This window comes from Pyrgilauda ruficollis, unplaced genomic scaffold (assembly GCF_017590135.1).
Source record: "Pyrgilauda ruficollis isolate IOZ18807 unplaced genomic scaffold, ASM1759013v1 scaffold30, whole genome shotgun sequence".
Lineage (NCBI taxonomy): Eukaryota > Metazoa > Chordata > Aves > Passeriformes > Passeridae > Pyrgilauda > Pyrgilauda ruficollis.
The window spans coordinates 5,494,877-5,516,783 of record NW_024524378.1 but is presented as its reverse complement, the minus strand read 5'-3'; the positions used below and the strand labels follow the sequence as shown (position 1 = coordinate 5,516,783).

General features: G+C 34.4%; 1 protein-coding gene across 1 annotated transcript in view; it reads right to left on the bottom strand.

Annotated features, from left to right (window-relative positions):
* Positions 1-6,916: 6,916 nt before the first annotated feature.
* The window catches only part of RB1CC1 (RB1 inducible coiled-coil 1), a 64,838-nt gene continuing 49,847 nt past the window's right edge, over positions 6,917-21,907 (bottom strand). Inside the window, exons 16-24 of the mRNA XM_041473645.1 lie at positions 19,788-19,947; positions 17,405-17,513; positions 17,045-17,285; positions 15,433-15,484; positions 14,313-14,360; positions 11,285-11,343; positions 9,588-9,612; positions 8,879-9,034; positions 6,917-8,556 (exon numbers count right to left, since the gene is read on the bottom strand). Coding sequence (XP_041329579.1) covers positions 8,479-8,556; positions 8,879-9,034; positions 9,588-9,612; positions 11,285-11,343; positions 14,313-14,360; positions 15,433-15,484; positions 17,045-17,285; positions 17,405-17,513; positions 19,788-19,947 — 928 coding nt within the window. The 3' untranslated portion in view covers positions 6,917-8,478. The remainder of the gene's footprint in view (positions 8,557-8,878; positions 9,035-9,587; positions 9,613-11,284; positions 11,344-14,312; positions 14,361-15,432; positions 15,485-17,044; positions 17,286-17,404; positions 17,514-19,787; positions 19,948-21,907) is intronic.

Here is a 21,907-nt window from a genome sequence, read left to right as displayed (position 1 = left end):
TCATAAACTCTTAAGGATATTCTTCTCTCACTTATTCTTAAGGATATTCACTCTCACAGTTCAACATGCAAAGTTCAGCAAATGAGAAATGTAGCCATCAGCACAACAACAGCAGATTTGTCATTCTTCTCACCTATATCAAGTTTCCGAGAACATCTACTGGGCAATGACTAAACAACCCCTTCATTACATTTTCTTCTTATTTATATTAATTTATGCTTAGAAGTACAAGACATACTTTACAGATTTATTTTCCTAACAATAAAAATAATAATTCCTAGCATAATTTTGGTTTTCTATATCAATATTGAGGATGCTTGAAGAAAAAATTCTATATTTAGGAAAAAAAATCAAATTATGCACTGAAGACCTGAATAGGTTTATGACTTCATCCTTTAGAGCTGTCATAGGAAGCAAGAAGGGAATAGACATTGCCATCTCTAAAATGTTGATTTTTGTCTCAAAATTTGATTGCCAGTGAAATTACAGAATTATCTAAGCTAGGCTGAAAGTCCGTGACATCCTAAGATGTTCCTGCAGAATAAACCTGCTGTTTAAAACAAAAGATGAGATAACAGATGCATTGATTTCAGTTGCTTGAGAAACACGAAACCAATAAAGAAGTCACTGTCTGATGGGTAAAGGAACACAACAAAATAAATTGGTAAAAAAAGTTGAAAATAGACTTATTTTTTTAATATTTACAGAAAATAAAACCATTTTAACATCTACCCTTCTCATAGTTTCTTAATGCATCCATTAAAACACTTGATTATTAAAATATTTTGTAGTTAGGAGACTGGTGCTACTGATGCCTACTAGACAGCTATTCCTCTGCACAGAAAGCATTGCAGTTTTGATGCTTAACTCTTGCAGTTAAGCAGAAAAAACAAAAAAAACCCCAACCAAAAAAATGCCAAACACTAAGACTCCTTGGAGAAAGCTATTTAATCAGTGGCCCAGCAGTTAGAAGTGAGGTGTCTTCCCTCAAGAGCCACAGTCCCTTTCATGCCAGACCACACTGTGGCATCTCTACTCACAGCAGCTTCCACGTACATCCATGGAACTTTTCAAGATCCTAAGAATTGAGATTTTCCAAAAAAGATCTTTGTACTACACTCTAACCAACCAGCTCCAGCACATCAAAGCTTCCGCACAACTTTTTCTTGTCACCAGTGAGTAGGTTAAATTACCTGCATGCAATGGAAAATGTGATTCATCTACACAATGAGACAAACACATTTTCTTCATTTAACCATACAGGGATACAGGGAATGGACTTGAGTTGGCAAGTTCCTCTTGCTGAACTAACTGAAGAGCTGGGAAGAGGATATGTGACACTAAAAAAGTAAAAGAAAGATTAAAATAAACATGTAAGAATCATGGCTCATCCTGTTTCTTGTGCAGTCTTGGGTCATAATTTAACAAAACTTCTCAAGATGATTTCTAGGTGACTATAGGAACAAAAAGCCAGAAAGTTCAAGATGACACTCGTAGCTTGGCAAAGAAATATTTTGGCAAATGGAGAAGTGCCAAGATTGATTTTTTTTTCCTTTTTTTGAATACATTATGGAAGTCTAATATAAAGCCGAAAAATGCAGAACATCTCTAGACAGAAATCAAAACCTATAGAAGTCCACTGAAAATAATATTTTCAGGTTAAAAATTGTAAAAAACTGATTTTTTGGTGTATTAGGTCTCAGCCAAAGAAAAATACTAAGTATGTGATTTAACACACACACCACATTACAACAGTGCATCTTGTATTAATATGGAAAACTGGTTTACAGAGTAAGAACTGACCCACATGTATAACAACAATTTCCAGAGATGCCTGAGAATCACAAGTACCAAACAGGACAGAGAAGCAAGGCTTTAAGTTTTACTTGAAGTGCCACATGCCTTTGAACACACTGCTTTACCTTCTTGCTTACATAATAGAGAGAACAAAATGGCGAGAGCACAGGATTTGAAGATATAAAACTGCTATGGTATGAAAGAGCTGCCCAAGTATCTCAAATTGGTCACCCTGGTTGTCAGGTACCAAAAATAAGTAAATTATCTGGAGAAACTCAGGTCTTACATAAGAGATACATAGCAAGCATTCTGCTCAGAAACTGCCACCATAAAAAGGACAAGAATGTAATCATATGTTCAAGGCAAGGTTTTTATGAATAACTGAGAACAGATGTGAAAGCACAAGCACAGGAAAAGAGCACCTAATTAGCTAATTGAAAAACGCATCCTCAGGCATATAAAATCCAAGTTCGACAAGCAGTCCTAAGCTGACATATCTCAATTTTTCAGTGCTTTAAAACTGCCAAAATAGAAGCATATGCCATCACAGTATATAAACACATTCTGTAATCATACATAGAATTGTGGAATATTCTGGATTGGCAGGGCCTTTCTAAAGGATGTCTAGTCCAACTCCCACTAATGTGAGTGGACATCTTCAACTAGATCAAACTGCTCAGAGCCCCATCCAGTCTGACACTGAACGTTTCCAGGGGTTAGGCACGCACCACCTCCCTGAGGAACCTGTCCCAGTGTTCCACCACCCTCATCATAAAAAATTGGTTTTCTCTGGTTTGAATCTACCCTCTTTTAGTTTAAAACCATTACCAGTCAACCCTATCCTACCCCATACCTACGTTCAAAATATCTACTGGAACTCTGGTGTTCCAGAGTAGCAACAACACTGTATATACACTTACATTCTACTGGTAATTTGGAATTTTTTTTCAAGCTCTACAATGTACTGTTAGAAAGTCAACAGAAGCATATTTAACTGCATGTATCACATCTGGGGCAAATTATTTTGAGCTTCCAAAAATTCACTTATAAGTAAGAGCTACAAACATAAGGAATAGAAATATTATTAGTATTACATGGTCTAAAATTAAAATAAAATATTTTACTTCTTAGCTGTTTTGTTGATTTTAAAAAATACAGTCTCTGAAAAATTACTTCAGCCTAATTCAAGAAATCTTAGTTTATACCAAAAAAGGCTATTTCTAGTTTACAGCCTTCTAAAAGCAGACAGTTGGTTTTAGTCAGCTGATTTCAACTGAAAATAAATACCTGGTTTTTTCTGTATAGTTACACAAAATAAATGTCTCTTCTGAAGCTTAAAAAGCTATCAATTGTCTACAAAACTATCACTTGTTATTTACAGTATTCTGTACTGTATTCAGTATAACCTTTTTCTACCATTTCAATCATTGTTAAATCATTGCTAAAAATACACCCCACCATTCACAAGAGACATGGCAGACAATTAATGCTGACCAGCACCCCACAAGAAGCATAGCTTAGCAGTCTCCTCATGAGCACTTTGATTATATTAAACATTAAGAGCTGACATTTCAACTGCTTAAATTAAATGGCTCAGAGATGGACTGGTACTTAAAACTGACTGCTACCCCTTAAGGATCCAGGATCTTCAGGCCATTTTTTTGTCCCTCCTATATAACTGACATATAAACATTATTATGTCCTTGATAATGACTATACAATGTGTCAACTCTTAAGTGTAAAATTCCAACACAGGAGTATGTTTTGGTTATATGTAACTCATAGCTCTGTAGCTAATCTTTATTAAAAAATAAAAATGAGGCATTACTTATCAATTTTTCCTGCACCTTTAACGCTCCCAGCACAGGTGAACAGGCCCAAAGCTGCTGCTTGTTGCAGTATTTGCTAAAGCTGTGTGCAAAGGCATGCATCCCTATGTTCAGAACAGGTATCTCATACAGAGATCTGGGGCAGCAACAGAAGCGAGGTGAAAAAAAAGTTCGTCATTAACACCCTTTTGCAAACAGGACAAATTTTTGACTAGGAGGTAAGAAAATAGTTCTCACTGCAGAAAAAAATCTGCTACTTGCTAAATAATTTTGCCTAAAAAGTCAAAGCCACAGTGAATTTAAGTCCAAAGAAGCAAAAGTCAGGAAAAGGAAAGCAAGGATGCCACCTATGATTAATTTCAGAAAATTGAACCAGAAATAAGGGAGAATTTAAAAATTACTCAAATTACAGTAACAGTTTCAATCCAGGCTTCAAAACAAAGGACTAAATTGAATGTTGAAAACATTAAATTGCCAAATCAGTTGCAAACTGAAGACCCTTATTAAAAATATCACAGGATTCCAGACCCTACAGAGAGTTGGGCAAGACAACCTCAGGAGGTTCCTTACAACCTCAACTGTTCTCTAAATCTGATGCTGCTTGAGAGCATCAACATTGAACTCAATTCTTAGCCAGTATTTGGAGTCTGGGGACTTTCCCATGCTCCTCAGTATTTTATGTGGATGTTGTTAATATGAGTGAGTGTTAAAGAGAGCAAATGCTTAAGGAAGTAACTGTTTACCCTCTCTCATTTATCATCGCTGCTTCAGGACTGCAGAATGGCTTGTAAAGATAGATAAAGAAATCGGTGACCTTAAAATGCAGCACTGAGATAGATCACTGAAGTTTAAAAGGCTTGAGAAGGAAAAGGAGTTCTTATATGGAGAATGCTCTATTTCTGAATTATTAATTTGGCACTAAGCAGTAATTGCCTGTATTAATTTTAAAAACTAATAAACAACTTATGATAATATTATTATAATAATATAATTAAAATAATAATTAAATGACAATTTATTAATTCAAAATTTTAGGAATGAAACAGCACTCCAAAGTATTAATCCATTTTTGCCATAGCTGCTCACAGCCAATCTGCCTTCTAGCTAAACTTCACAAAATAAGGTTGCAATGCAGGTCACAAAGAAAACTAGTGGTGCAAAAAGGCGCAGAATAATTCTGCAGAGGGCAGACTTCCCAGTTCTACTATACAACATAGGTAACTTAGGGAAAAGTGTATACTTCAGTGTAAAGATGGTCCTACTCAGACCATCTTAAGATTCAAATGCAACAAATGCTGAATTCTAAACAGCACAAGCTCCTGACAGGAGAATGACTGCAGAGCAGTGCAAAAACTGATATGCTTCTCAGAGTATTCAAATGGATATAGCTTTCCAAGAACACTGGAAAAAAATCCCTTTTAAATTATCACATCCCTTCTGTGTTAAGTCTGCAGGACAGCATGTGCTTTCAATCAACTTTTTCTACCATTCCTTTTCCTTTCTGCAGTTCAGAAAAATAAATTTCTTCTCTCTAAAGCCAGACTTTAGAATAAACATGTATTAGCAGTAGCACAAGAGGCTTTTACTTTTAGTATTTGCTATGTTTCCAACATGCTGCTCCACAAAAGAATTAGGGAAATTTGAGATCATCAAATTTATCCTCCAACTTCTCCCCCCTCCCTTCTGACCATGCTCCTCATCCAAATTATATAGTTATACACAAAGTTTTATTACGGCGCAAGATGAAGCACATAGGTGGTACATAACAAACATACTTTCAAGAACTAGTAAGGCTGTGACATACAAAAAATATGTAAACTACATTTTTCTCAATGACTGTTCAGAATCATTACTGAATACGTTAGGAGTTTGTTTGACAGAATTTCCATTTTGAATATACATAAAGATTATAAAATGAAACACATGACAAATATTCCTGAAACCCAAAGGCACTGCTGTTTATTGATATTTTTAAAATATTATGTCATGTAACAATAACAGATACATCCTGGCATTCTATTAAGTGGCAGATATCAGCAGGGAAGAAGTTTTTCTTCCTTCATAGTTTGCATTACCGCAATTTATTTTAATCAATTTATTTAGGTGCTTCCCAAGTTCACTTTCATATATTGTTCATGTGTTTCTGAGTTATATAAACCTCAGTCATGTCTTTTTATCTTAAACTAGAAATCAAGCCAATTCTCATAGTATCATAAATCATCGCTGCTACTGTCCATATATAAGCTTAAAAGTATGCATTTTTAATCTAGGCAACAGTAAAATGAGACTAGAAAGTTTAGATGTTTTGATAGACAAAGATAAGGAATTTCTGAGGGTTTTTTTTGTTTTTTGGCAAGGAAGTTAATTCTCAGCATGAGTTTTGTACTCACCTCACTTTAGCACTCAGGGCACCATCTCAGAGCCTACAAAAAATAAACTTCATGGTATGTCATCAACACAAAGCAGAAAGACACACAAACCTTAGTGATTAATGATTCACAGTGTAAGAAAAATGTGTATTTTTTTATGTCCTAAAAGGAGTGCCACTTGTAAGTACTCTGTCATGTAGGGCCATCATCAAATTAGCAGTTTTATCCAACTTGGAAGAACTTGATCGACAACACATCCTTTCCTCCATGGAGGAAACTCTAGGCAACATTTTACTTATCTTTGAAGTAATTATTCAATAACAAAAGAGTGGGGTCTTATGTTATAGCACTGGATTGCCCCTTGCTACACAGATTCATTGTTGCTTCTCAAGGAATACCTGCCCTCCCAGAAATTGAAGGATTCAGGGCTTCTTAGCAAAGCCTGATGGCTTCCAAGAAATAACTAATCCCTGGAAGACTTATAATATTCACAGCAGTAGTATCTGAGGCTGGGAAAGTTTTGTCAATGGGTAAAAGACATCAAGGCTTCTAAACATTTGGCATATTAAAAGAAATTAGTTACACTATGTTTGCAACTTCTTAAACCACTTGTGACTAAGTTGACTTAAGAAACAAGACTGCACCAAATTGCAGACAGAACTGAATTCCCATTTAGCTGAAGGTGAAAAATCCAATGATTAAAAAAACCATTGCATCATGGGTTGTTTCTCCAGCTTGCCATTTTTATGCATTAAACCTGTCCTACAGATCTGTTATTTAGACATTTGACACTGGGCTGTACTCAACTATGGTAATACTATTCTTGAAGAACAAGGCACATTAGAAAACTAATTTTAGAAAGTCAGTACATCAACCAGTAAACTTAACAACCAGGTAAGAATGCAACTTGACAAAATGACATTCTGTTTTCCACAGATCAATTGTCTTAGATTTATTTAATCAAAGATATGATACAGTTACAAGCCCATGCATTTCATAAAAACCCAAACTTAAAGTTTTTATGGAACAAAATTTTAAATAAAGCATATACAGATGTTTCTGGCTATTCAACTGGACTGGTTAGTCTAGAGAAATATTATTTGAAACGTATGAGCAGAAGCACTGAGATTTTCATGTGGTCGTTTCTTTACCTCCTCCTCTTCCACTCCACACCTGAAGACAAATCACAGCTGAATAACTATGAATTGAATCTGCAAGGCATAAGCTCATAGCTGAACTCATAAATTCACTTTCCATTGGTTACATATTTATAGTACATCCCTTTTATACTGTTATTAAAAATAAAATAAATAAGACTACATTTTAAAAATGTAGGCAGTATAACTACTAAAACATGTCACTTATGCATTTAATATGCTGACAAAATTAAAATTTCTGTCTATTTAAATTCATTTTGATGATTACAAGGTAATTCTTGTAATTCCCAAATGCTTTTGAAAATTACTACCTCTCATAGAAAATTTGGATATTTCTATGTAATGAAACCGCTGGAGAAATCATAAAGATGCAACAGATTAACATGAAATAAATATTAGAGATGGTATTTAAAAGGCACACAAATACTTCGAACACATACAGTTTCAAATCTTTATTGTTTTAAAATTCTACATGTCTTTTACAATTACAATAATTTGTTACTTAAATGACTCTTGTATGGTTAATGTACAATGAGTTTTTTCCTGAAACTCAACCATGAAATACAATTTCATCAATATGATTTTTCTAAATAGATTAATACAAGACTTCTGTTTTGTTGGGAAGAACAAGTGCTTCACCTTGAATAAACAGCACAGGTGTCTTCCCTTCAGAATCTGTGTGATCAATCCATCGAAAGTGCTTTTGAAGATTGCAGATCTAACTGTGACTGATTTTCAAAATCAGTCCACCAAATTACAAGGGTTTTTTAACATTAAAGAGCATTTTCATGTAATGAAACAAGCTGCAGTAGTTATTTTTATTCATCTACTGAGGCAAACTCACGTTGAAGAAAAATTATATGATTATCTGCATGCAATGAACACCCTCTTTAAATAGTTGATGAATTTTACACATATAAAGAATCTGTTAAAGAGTGCAAGTACTTTGATAATGATTTCACAAAAGGACATATGCTGGTAATAATGGTAACTAACATTTAACATCTAAATACAAGCTAATGTATATTTAACAGGCAATTAACATGGCAAACAAACCATGTTTCATGTGGTTGCCCTTAGAGAAAATGAACTCATTTGGTCCACACTCTTAAAGTTATCTGGGTAAAAAAATCGAAGCAGTTAGGGCCAGAGTTTTTGATGAATTTCTAAAATGTCACCTGTTAAAAAGTAAAAGCAGTACATCAATGACGTATCTTGTCACATGACCTCAGTATAAAAAGATGGCCTGGTATTTGGAGCGATGAACGAGCACTGAAGGACAAGTCAAAAAAGAATGGAGACAGAATGAACTAAAACTTTGTTGTGTTATACTTTCTTGTTCCATGGTACTGCTTTCACTCTGTAGAATTTTGTACCCAAAGGAACTTTGAATCTGTTTTGTGCCTACAAAATAAAAAACCAAAACATTAAAATGTGGAATTATTCTACTGATTTTTGTACTTTTAAGCTCAAACTGATTCCCACTACTCAGTATTCAGGAGACCCTTGGAAGTCTGGCAGGAGTCTGGACAGTGTGGATGCAAATACCCAACCCACCACTCGCTCAACTCTTCTAGCTCCCCTACTCTTGCTATTCACTGACTTAAAACAAAGGCACTTTCATCTAACTTTTTATGCAGAGAGAATTTGTCACAATTGTTAAAAATACTAAAATACACTTTCTTCTCTATTAATCATAGATGATTTCTCATTACTATTTTCTTACCTTTTTTGCCTGGCAATACTCCTTTTCCATCACTTTTCCTAGCACCCACGGTCTCCTAGATGCACCCGATGCTAAAGAGAAATGTATGCAGTATTTTGAATAAGCAGTTATAGGTACCAGGATATTACTGGTATTTTCATTAAAAGCAGAAATTTTTAAAAAAACAGTTTAAATAAACAAACAAACAAACAAACATTAAGGAAGGTCAGATTTAAACGCAACATTCTGGTGGCCCTTAGAACAACAATTTGCAGTACCTAGGCCAACACCAATTTTAACCTATTACAAATACAACTAGTGTTCTGAATTTCACTTTCACTTTCCACACTTCCCTTATGCAGGAATAGAATCAAGATATAGCTTCCTGAAGCAGTGAGACAGAGACAAATGTGTTCCTCAGGCAGTTGCTAAGTCTTGATATTTGTTTTATTGCAATTTTCTTAGATTTGAGATAAACTCTATTCAGCAATTGGTAAGGACCAGAGCAAGCTAAGTCCATCTGAAAACAGGTCAGTGAATTAAGTACTCACAGTAACATACAAACTGACATGGCTTTTACCTTATATACCTAAAAAAACAGTAAGAAAAGTCTACCATATTTCACACAGCTATGTATGCACTACTAAATGCCATAGGTAAGAATATATTACATCTGCAAGTAAGACAGGTGTTTTGCCCTTAGGTTTCACAGATCCTTCAGCAGACTCACAATCAAGTTAGGGCTTGGTGGTCTCCTGGAGAACACACAATTTTTCAAGATCTATCATCTTCCATCATAACTGCAATCTACAGTGAGTCTGCTCAGGAAAATTATTTGACAGCTTGTCATATGTAATAACATAGAAACTTTCACTGGTAAGTTAGAATTAATATAAATTTTATTTTGATGCATATTCCTAGAAGCTTTTACAAAGTTGGGAGCACAGGTGGGTTTGCAAAAAAACATGATAGTTTAAAAACATTTCCATTAATCTACTTCATGTAGAGCTCATGGTTTAGTGCAAAACTTTGTTATTTTTCCTCATTTAAAAAGATTTCAATTCAGCTAAGTTTAGATAGCTGCCAAAAAAAAAGCCAACAAAAAGCCTTGAACAGTAAGGAACAAAAAAAGTAAATCTGCCATCAACTTGAACATAAACAAAGAAATGCAGGAAGTCTTCTCTGAAAATTTAAAATAAATATGATTTCAATTTGGTGGAAAAACTATAAGCAAAAATATTGTTTGCAAACTCTCATGCACTGTTGTCTACATTTTTTAATTTATTATTTATGCTGAGTAGTTAAAGCAGCCTGATGGGAATGTTAACATACTCCGTGTGAGTACCAAATAGGCATATTCTCCCTCTTTTTTTTTTGCACCTTACTTTGAAGATGCAGATTCTTTTCCCCAGTTTTCCAAGATATTAACATCTAGGAATAAATATTACTACTCCTCTGGGGATGAGGGAGGAAGTGCAAAGAAAGCGAAAAACTTCTCCATAGGAGACTACAGATACACAGACAGTCAATTGAGTTAATCTAGAAAAAATTGGTCATCGTCTTTAAAGTTCATTTTTGGATTAAATAAACAACACTCCAAACTTTTCTGCCTGGACGTACTATGAAGACAGGCTATATTGACTTAAAAACATCTCTACTGGACAGACGAATTCTTCTTTCCTACTATTTTCTTCCTCAAAAACTACCAAGACACTTGTGAAAATTTTCAGATGCTAGAGGGAAAAAAATTATTCTTCACCTCCTGATTTTGTCACAGCAAAAATGAATACTGGTGTAATTCAGAAAACATTAATAGAAAAATCTGTGCAGGTTTTCTTTCTCAAAAGATTTTTTATATTACTCAAGTAATATATAAGCCTAATATTTATGAAGAAGCTGTCTGTAGCTTTTATATTTTATAATACTTCTTTTTCCAGCAACAATTCTACATGCAGCTGCTAAGAGACTGATAATATCTAACAAAATGTTTCAGTTAGTTTTATTTCATCTGGTTAGGGCAAGACAAGAACTTGGAGGACTTCAGGAAGGTAAGACTTCTCTTGAAATATAATACAGCACTATGCATATTCTGGATTAATAGATTTTCTTTTTCTTAGGCTTCAAGGTTACAGGTAAACAAAAAAGTAATCTAAAAAGAGCCTCAGAGAATTCTAGAAGTCCTATGAAGTAAGGAATTCAAGAAAGTCACTGACAGAGAATTCAAAAAGGCCATTTCATTGTTTATAAGAAGGTTTTATAAAATTTGATTTATGCTCAGCTGGGACTGTTCAATAGCTGATGGCTAAATTATAGTGATCTATGCACCTTTTACCACAGAGCAAGAACAGAAGAATTTTAACATTAACTATACAATTATCTTATTGCAAGCATATCCATCTGTTTATATTAAAATTAACATGTACTTACTCTCTAATTGCTATTTTTTCAGAATGTCTTGAGGATACTGATGACATACTTTGGGACATCTATAAAAAAAGAAAAGCTATAAAGTACTGGCAAGCTATGATGAAATGTACATTGCAGGTGAAAATATGACAGGATGATTTTTCATTGATTTCAAGCAGTGCCTAGTCTTGCAGATTTTATATTCACTCAGAAACCAACCATACTTCTGTGATCCTGTTCTGTAGTGGGTTTGGTTGCTTGTGGTTCAGTTTTGGTTTTTATTATTGTACTTTTTTTTAATAGCTACCTTTGATTACAAAAGTTCCTGCATAACTTCTCCCTCATTATTTAAAACCGGGAAGGACTTATTCTGGGCATACACACCTACGATAAAACTGTCCATTCTAACAAAGAAGTCACTGGCACTAGAAAAGGCTGATGGTAGAACACCAGAGATTAAACATGTTTATTACAATTAAACTCTAGACGTTGAGCTCAAGATAGTCTCTCAGTTTTTCTACGAACTGTCACAAAATCCCAAGTTTATTGTAATCAACAGGGCAGCACTCCCTGAAACAAAACTGGAGTCAGATTTACTAAGACCAACTAAAGATTCAATTCTGTAAGGTTTCGGACATACGAATTATCTCCTATATGTATATTTGCTCTTAATTCTATTTAAATTAGTAAAATACTAGCACATGGAACAACTTCAATAGGACAAACTAGGCCTAAAAATAAACATAAGTGCATACAAAGTTTCTACAAGAGCTGTGATAACAAGAAATGACAATGGGTAATTAATGCTACTTCTATCTACAAAGGAATACCTATCCCACATGCAGACAAGTAGCTGGGAAAGCTGTCCAGATGTTAATGTATCAGTTCCATCATCCTCTGGTAACCTCCTTACAACAGACAATTCATAACTGCTCCACAGAAACCCTGTCTAGAGGTCCTGCAGTTTTTCCATCCATTCCTACTTCCTGGACCATTTATACATGCTATTCAAATCCAGACTGCTCACACTTGAAGTTTAGCATGTGATTTTTCAGCTGTAACTCAGATATTGTACCCTACAGCAAATTTCCTTCCTATTGTCAATCTTGCCCCCTGCCTTCCCCAGGGGCAGTACCAGCCTGTTTGTGTTTTTTGAGCCTGAAGCCTATTCATAGCTCATTTTCTTCATTTCTTCAAAGAATGGGTCCAAATTGAATGCAGTACATCACAGAATGCTCTCAAATTCTGATGACACCTTCAGCAGTTTTCTTTATAGGATCTAACTTCAGATTTTTTCTTAATTTTTATTTTTTATTATTTTTAAGATTTTTTAGAGGCTACCTTTCTTCCTTGAAAAAGTTGCAGCTAGTGTGAAATTTGTCAAATTTGTTTAGACTGTTCACAAATGTGTTTGAGGGTTCTCCTCAGATATAAAGACCAGATATTTTCTTGCTATTTTTTCAAACCGGAATAAGTGTTAAATGAAAGCACAAAATATCTTGATTTCTGTAATTTTCCTAAACTGCCAACTTCAAGAAAAACAGAACAAACTAGAATGTTGAGAATAATTATATTGAAACCTAGTAAGGAATGTTTTATTAATACAATTGTAGTAGCCTTTATACAGAAAAAATTCTTCCCTTTCCCAATAACTTATTTACTGTAACAAAAATCCTGTAATAACATTCCAAGTATTAAAAGGAGCTCCTTTTTGTTCCTTGTAGAAGTAACCCACAAGTTCTTCTGCAAAAGCCAATGAGCTATGAAGATTTTCTTTTTCCCACATAATGCCTTCTGAGCTCCCTATCCGAAGCACCTCAACAGAAATAAACACGGGTATTGAAGTGTTGATGTATACATCAATTTTAGAAGTGCATTTAAAAGGAGGGGGACAGGGAAAGAAGGATGAAGAGACAAATAATAAACTTATCTATGTAAAAACTCACTTTATAAGTAAGGAATTTAAAAGAGATGAAGTTCCATTTAGAAATCAAATTTGAATTGCTTTAGAGACCAAAGAATTGCCAATGTCTCCTACATGGCTTTCTATTAATAGTAACAAGAATAATCCTCTATTTGTCTCATAGACAGTGTTTCTTTCATTCTATTTTACTCTAATATGACAAGAGATCAAGAGTTTGATTCAGGAAATCTACAGAGAGATTTAGAAAACTGCCTGGGTGTATTTTGAATTTTTAGTGTAAAAACTACACTCAAATAAATTCTGTGCACTTCACTGACATTCTGAATTAAAAATAATCCTTGAAAAATTATACTTTTAGATGTTTTGCAATCCTTTCTTACACCTGGTATGAAGTCTAACTTCCCACTACAGAGGTATCAGTTCCTACCAAACTTGTAGGTATCACCTGTCACTTAAAGAAAGTGTAATCTCCATGGCCAGTCCATCCAAACAATGTGCCTATAGACACACAAATTAATTTTAAGACCTCAAATTGAGACCTCCTAGCACAGATAAAGTGGGAAGAAATAAAAGGAGAAGAATTTATACTACAGGAATCAAGGGCACTCTGTCACTGAATTACTGTTCCTTTAACAGACATTTACTGTAGGCATTTCGTAAGGTGGCTGCCTGCCTGCATTTTCAGATACTAAACAGAATTACAGTTTCACACCTCACAAGGTGGAAGGTGCAGTTTTCCCAAAACAATCTGTATGTTATTGCTAACACTCCCAATTATGCTTAAAGTGCAGGCGTATTCATATTCTTGTAAACTGGCATTTAATGTACTGCTGCTGAAAACTGAGGCATGGTGCCCTAGAAATTAACACCCTGTTACCCCAACTCTGGATGGTCTGTTTTCTTTGGGAAGAAATCACTCTTCAGTCCTGTGAATCTTCTTCCATGAGAACACTAAGCTCATGTACCTCTGGAAGGTTATCAGGTTACCTATTCACCACTTGCCTTAACACTTAAAATATTTTTTAAATTAATAAAAAAACATTCTTAGATTTTAACAAACTTAACATTTTTAAACTTTTCTTATTTTCTCATGAGGCTTAAAAAATGGACTGCACAAATACTTACCAATCTTTGATTTAATCTCTTATTTTCCTCTTCTTTCAACTGCAAAGTCTAAAAGAAAATCTTAATGCGATTAACTGGATATTACACTTTATACAGTACAAACTTTTTTAAAAAAGTTCTGATATGACTAGAGCCCAACTACTTGTACAATACTACATCCTTCAGTTCTACAACAATTATCAAAACATCTTTTGAACAAAGACATGAAAAAAAAACTCTTGAAGTCTAGGAAATTATCCTAGTGCTACAAACCCCCATGCTAAGATTTCACCTCCATACTCATACTTTTCTTTCAGTTAGAAAAACATGCAAATGATAGAACAGCAAAAGAAATGTAATATATTACTATGTTATAGCTTCTACCCATGACAAATCCTTTGTAATCAGATGACATAAAAAAGCATGTATGTGCTTATAGTCAGAAACATCCAGGCAGTTGCTTCATACAGTGTCACAATCCATTAACAGAAAGCATTCCTGTTCTTTATTTTGGTCCCAGATTTTAGTCCAAGTGATCCTAGAAAGCTGGAAGCTAATGACACCATTTTTTTTTTCTTTTAAAAAGTCAACTTCAAAAAGACAGCTGAGATGAAGTTAGATATCACTGGCCACTTAAAAATTACTAGAATCTGAAATACTCCAGTGTAACTGCTAGAGGTTAATCTCACATCTTACCAAGAATACAGCCTATGAGGAGAAATTACCTATTTTTATGAGAAACTGGCAAATCAATCTTAAATCTCCAGCTGTTTTGTTTTTCTTAATTAGAAAAAGAAATTGTAACTTTTTTCTATAGAAATTCACTGTATCAGTGATCTGTCACTCCTAAAAAGAGTGACAGAGCAGTCACTCGTACTAAAGCCCACATAAACATAACAAGGATAGGCCACGAGTAATGTTTTAATAGTTATCTTGAATTACAGTTACCTTGAATAGTTATCAGTGAATTACAGTGATCCAAAAGTACAATGAAAAAACATTCTCTGAAATCCTATTTATAATCCCTGCAGACACTATATAGCATCAGAGCATACAACTGACCACAGCACAACTTCACATGTACATACTTTTAAGTACTTAGTCATAAGTACTTTACCTCACAAACAAACAATCTACTCACTCTTTCTAGCAACATTATCCTCTGCTTTTCTTCAGACATATGAACATTTTCACTAAAAGAGAAAGAAAATTGACAGGTTAAAAACTAACATTTTTTTAATAATCAAAAATGGTCCTTTCCACACCCACGTGTTATCTTCACTCAGTGAAGAGTGTTATATATATTTGCTAGCACACAGGAAACAGCATAGAAAGACACTTTAGGAATCAGCATCGATATTTGTTGCTGGTGTTTTGGATTTTTTTTCCTTTGCTTTAAACCAAGGAGGTTCTTTGTCGCAACAAGCCAGTGGATTTTCAGCCATTGATTAGTTTATCAAACTACATCAGGGCATTTCTTGGTATTCTGCATTGTTTTCAAGACACCGGGATGAAAGATACAGCCCCACATGCTTTGACAGTTAACCTCTGATAGTGCAATTCAGCTCTATTATGCCCCATTTTCCTGGTCTGCAGCTCAAAGGCTACTGGTCCGACGTGCCCTGGAACTCCATGGTAGAGACACTAACGTGAACTCACTACTTGTTGCCGTTCATCTGTGGGATAAACTGAGTACTGGGGCATGATAAAATAAATGCTAACATCCCAAGTAATTGCTAAAGAACATAAACAGTAATTCCTAAAACAGTTATAACATACTTTAGAAGCAGTTTAAATAGGGAAGAAACAATGTATTTTCTAGTCCAAACTGATTTGGTTGAGAAAACAAACAAGTTTTGGGATGAAACATGCTACAAATCCAATCAAAATAATCAGAAAAGCTAACTGATTATAATTAAACCATACTAATCATTACTTCATTTCCGTTAAAAGGCTGTTTAGCTCTAATGTAATAGGAAGCAGTCAACAGAAACCTGTGAAAATTTCTGTCTAATCATACACTGGGTCATAATTTTTTTGTTCACAAGCTCACCTTAATTTTTTTTTGTACACTTGTTTTGAGAGTGCAGGACTAGAATGATTACTATAAGAAACAGCTCTTTTTTTAAAGATGGGGTACTCCCTTGTTTTTTTATCAGTGCAAGTTTAGTCTGGCGAGGACAAACTGTTTTCATCTTCACTTCTACAAAGCCGTTTAGTGCTCTGGCAGTATCAGTTGTGATGCACACTGACTAAAGTCAATGTAAGCATATTTAACAATTTTGCTCTTGTTCCTCTGGTAAAAACCTTGCTCCTCTTGTGTGGCTGCCAGTCAGGTTTCTTACTTCTGTGAAAGGTATGGAGAGAAGCCTGGGGTTCTTTAAAATGCTAGTGGCATGAAAGTGAGACACTGTTCAAAACATGTGTCAGTAACATGCAGCCTCCCAGTTCATTCACCATTAGCTTTCCTTCTGTTTGACATATGCTTCGCATACTTAGGTATATTCTTTTATGTCATGTTTGCAGGGCAAATCACCTTGAAGCTGCATATTTCAAAGTCATCAAACCTACACATTCCAAATGATTGTGACACCACAATTGTATGCACATGTATGTTTAAAAGAATATTTTCAGGAAGAGCATCAAAAGCAGGAGGAGAGTTAAACACGCTCATCTGCATTTCACACTGCCCAAGAGCACATATTTCCAGAATGAGAGCATGCTTTGTTTCTACTCTAATGCCCCATACTTACTGCACAGCCATCATACTGGTTTCCATCGTGGAATCCATTCTCCCCTCAGCCCCAAAGTCAGCAACCAATCTCTCTGTGTCTGTGGGCACATCAGCTGCACAGGCCCCACAGGCTTCTGATGCTGCTGCCAAGTAGGTTGATGGAGAAAAATTACTACTTCTCAGTTTACTAACTTCTTCTTCAAGTTTCTTCTTCTCTTCAAGTAAGCGAGCTCTATCTTCAGAAAGTGTTTCAATCAAATCTATGACATAAACAAACAGAATTCCTTTTAATTCCAGCAGTGCTAAGGATCAAAACCAACCTGCGAAAAATGGAACAGTCCTATTATAAAAGATGAAACTTCTTTAGAACTTTGCTTACCCTTATCTTTTTCTTGCTGTTGTGTAAGCACTTTTAATTTGTCACTAAGATCATTAATTATGTTTTCTTTTTTCATTTTCTCTCTTGCCAGAACAGTGTTAAAGTTGGTCTGAAAACAGACAAAGTATTACTGAAATAAGGAAAGTATTGTAAAAACATAACGCAAAATAGTATAAAAGACAGCATGCATTTCAGTTTTCTACAATATAATTAAAGAAGTAATTAAAACTTTTTTACTTACTGCTTTGGTGAAGAGATAAAACGCCAGTACATTTTATTTTCAAGTTTGTCTTAAAAATTTTTTTGTAATTTATTTTATTTTTAATCCTCTCATTCCCTCAAGCCTGATACATACAAGTAGTACAATAAGAAATAATTTTAAAAAACAGAAGTTTTTGATTCTTCTTTAAAATTAATACTTTTTATTCCAGTTAATGTAAAATAGTTGAACATTCTACATTTAAAAGAGTTACTTGAATGGTTCAAATTATTAAGATAAAGCTAAACTGCATCCAGATATGCTACATAAAATGAAAAAGAAAAATACCATTACCAGTACACTATAAACTGAATTAAAAATACATTTCAAGTAATGCATTAATTCTTGAGTGAACAATTCATTATTGCAAAAGATACACAGGAATCCTGGTTAATAGCTTGAATAGGTGAACATAAAGAGACCAGCAGAGCCTTCAGTACCAATCTAACAAATATTTCCACTTCTTCAATCCTTCTATTGACCATTGTGCCCTTTAACTCTTAGGGTGCTGCTGAACAGACAGACAAAACCTACTAACAACCATGTATTAAAAGGATATTTCAAATTACTTGTAATTTTTCTGTGACTTTGAAGATTCTCCTGATATATGCCTATCAACTCTTAAAATACAAACTATTTGGTGGGCTACACAACTTACATAGGGCACAGCAGCCTTTGTTATATGTCTGCATAACAAAAGTGACACCTCTAAGGAAACTTCACAGAGGAAAAAAAACCAAAACCAAAAAAGACAAAGGCAAGGATGAATACCCAAAATATTCAGTAATCAGCAGAGCCAGTGAAGTAAACTGTCACCACTGACTGATACACCCTTTTTCTGGGTTTGTGGTATTTGTTTGCTTTGGTTGGGGTCTTTTTTGGGGTTGTTCATTGTTTGTTGTTTTTTAAAAAAGTTAGAGCTTTCCCTGGAATTTGCTGTCAATGCAACAGAACCTTCCCTTCCATGCTCTGCTGCAGAAAAGAAGAATACTATTAGATATGGAGGCCAATGGAATACTAAGGAATATTGCAAAAATGAAACGTATTATTACCAATCCAGGAAAAAATTTCCTATTAAATTTACTATGTAAGGCTAACTTCAGTATTAATGCTTGCAGCCCAATTGCAGTAACACTCCTTTCTTTGCAGCCATCTGCAATTCTGTGTTCCCTACTCCCGGCATCAAGTGATTCATATCATTCATTCACCAAGCTGGCTGATCACCACCCTTGTCTCTTTGTCCTTATTTGATCCTACCACAGCTACAGTAAGGAGAAGTGCTTAAAACAGAAAATCCTTTCTCAGTGTTTAAATGCAACAAAGCTGCAGATAATAGCTGTTACTAACAGATTTAATTTAAGAACTCGAGACTCTATAGAAACTAAGAGGCTCAAGATGTTTTGAAAGGAAAAAATGTGTGGCTACAGATGTAAAATAATAATCCAGTGCAACATGATTTTTCATCAATATAAGAACTACACAATGGCTTTATTACATAAAATGCAACATACATTGTTTGAACCTCAAAATAGAATATGTTTATGCTTTGAACCTCAAAACACTACCTGTCCATGGTAATAAACTTTAAAAGCCAGTGAAATGCTCATTGATTCCAGATCAATTAGTATTTCAAATAATTAATTTAGTGTTGTCCACAAATTTTATAACACCTGGTATCTTTCTGCAGTTGAAAAGATTAATGAAAAATTAATCCATTTACAATAATAATAAATAATAATTATTATAATTAATGTCATAATAAATATTATAATAACTAATAAAGACGCCAAGCACTTAAGCAAAAGAAGTTACAAAAACTCAATTTGGATTGCCAGTTGTTTGGTAATTGGTTTTGTCTTTTGTTTTTTTGTTTGTTTGTTTTTTTTTGTTTTTTTTTTTTTTCCAGTGGAGTATTTTTGTTTGTTTCTTTGTTGTGTTTTTTTCTCTTAATGCTTAAATGTTTGATTACATTAACACATCATATCCTGGCTTCAGATAATCACACAAATTTAGAATGTGGAAGTGTTACAGAGAAAAAGAGAATACTACACTCTTAACTTCAAAGCAGCAAAAGAACACAACTGTCATGGAAGCAAAAATAATTTTTAAAAAAATCAGCTTTACCTGCTGCTCTGCAGTGAGTGATGTTCTGATGTTCTGCATTTCTTCATTCTTTCTTTTCTCTTGTTCTTCAAGTTGCTCTAAGAACTTCATTTTTTCTTCCTGAAGCTTCTCCTGAAGTTCAGCGACTAAGTTTGATTCAGCAGATGATTCAGCAGGAGGACTTAAAAGAAAATGTTTAGGCTTTAAATGCGCAGTGTATACCAAGCCCCACATACATGAAATAAACACACACACACAAAAAGTCAGACGTTCATTTTGAGACATTATTCCTGAAATATTTAATATACTATATTACAATTAAGTCATTATTAACTTCAATTCTACTTTTTAATCATATGCATGTCACCAATTCTTACTCTTGGGCATTCTGTGTTTTTGGCATAGCATGCTGGCTCTAACTTTGAAGTTTTGTTGTGAGGGAGGACTTTTGTTTATACTTTTACTAATGTAACAGAAGGCATGGAAAGTGGTAAAAAAACCCAACTACCAACTTCACAAAGATACTTAGTATGACAAAATGCAAAGCCTTCAGAAATACCACATAAGGAAAACAATTCAGCAGAAATCTGATGCTAAGGAATCCAGATGTGAAATTCAAAACTCTGGATTGCAGAATCTGGAGGACAGCAGTGATGATCATAAAGGAAGGAAACCATCAACAGTCACAAAGGCAGGATAATTACCTTAAATGGCTTTTGAAACAATGTTACATAGGCCAAGTATTTTTCACCATTGAAGCAAAAACTAACTACACTCTTCTGTGTTTTGGCTGGAGTTACTAAGAACGCCCCTGAAGAACTTTAGAATAGAGAAACCCCTTTGACGGGCAACAATTGTGAAAAACTGTATTATTTTAAATTGTCTATTATTCATCTGCACCAGAATTGTATTTAAACCATACTGATATTAAAATTAATCATATTTAAACCCAAAGCTCTTAGCTGAACTAAACCAAAGCAGGAATCATCTGCCTCTCAGATGGATTGCCTGGACTACTGCTTGCAAATGACAGCCAAGTAAAGGATATTGTGGTTCTGCAAAGGATGCTAGCACATTACCAGTTTTTATACCTCATCACTGTACCAGGCAGCAGGTTTAAGTATTTAATCTGAAAAGGTCTTATCAACTACAGCAACAGTGACAATGCCTAACTTTATTGTTTTCAAGATACCAAAAGCACATTTCTTCAGATTGGGGTTTCTTTGCAAACACTTGCACTGCTCTAAGATGACAAAGGATGTACTTAACAATACTGCTACTGTTGTACCACATGGGCATATACTGAATATATAAACTATTATGCAGCAGCTGAGCATTGAGAAAGCCCATAAGAACCTCTAAATAAGAGCTCTGAAAGCTGACTGAAGTTCTGAGTGGCTAAACAGACTCTGACATTCTAGAAGTCAGAAGTAAAATAAGCAGAGAAAAGAAAGTCATGAAAGACTCAGGTAAATCTTCTTTTGTCCCACTGAGAAAACATTTTTGTGCTTGATTAAATTTCAGTTTATTTCTAAATGAAGCCTAACTAAGAGAGAGGACATGCGCTCTGTGGAGAAGAGACATTATGGTGGTCTGACAGAAGTGGCTGGACAATAGTAAGACTGCAAGATACCAAAGCACTAATTCCATCTTCAAAGCAGTTTGGATTCCTATTCTACTTTTAACATTCTCTACAGTATTATATGTACATATATATTATAACTAACCAGAAAACCATTTTAAAACACTTAACAACAAATCATTAAAGATATTGTGGTTTTCTCTACTGTTCTGCACTACTACATAGTGCAGAAAGAGTAAATGGAACTACAAATGCCTCGCAGTTTTATTATCTTTCTTAATCAAAATGACTTGATTTTCAGACATACCAAACCATGTTAATTTTTATACTGTGGTAAAGCATGGATAGAAAACATTTCTTTGTTGACTCTTAGTATTTTTGTTAGTTTTCATGGAAGTTCAAAACCTAAATTCCTGACACCAGCGCAATACTCAGGTCAAATTTAACAATCCCTCTCTCTGTCTGCACCTTCTGAATGGCTAATGTTACAATACTCTTGTAGAAAACAACAAACATATAGTCACATGCCAAACGAAGGTTGTTTTCTACCATTACAACT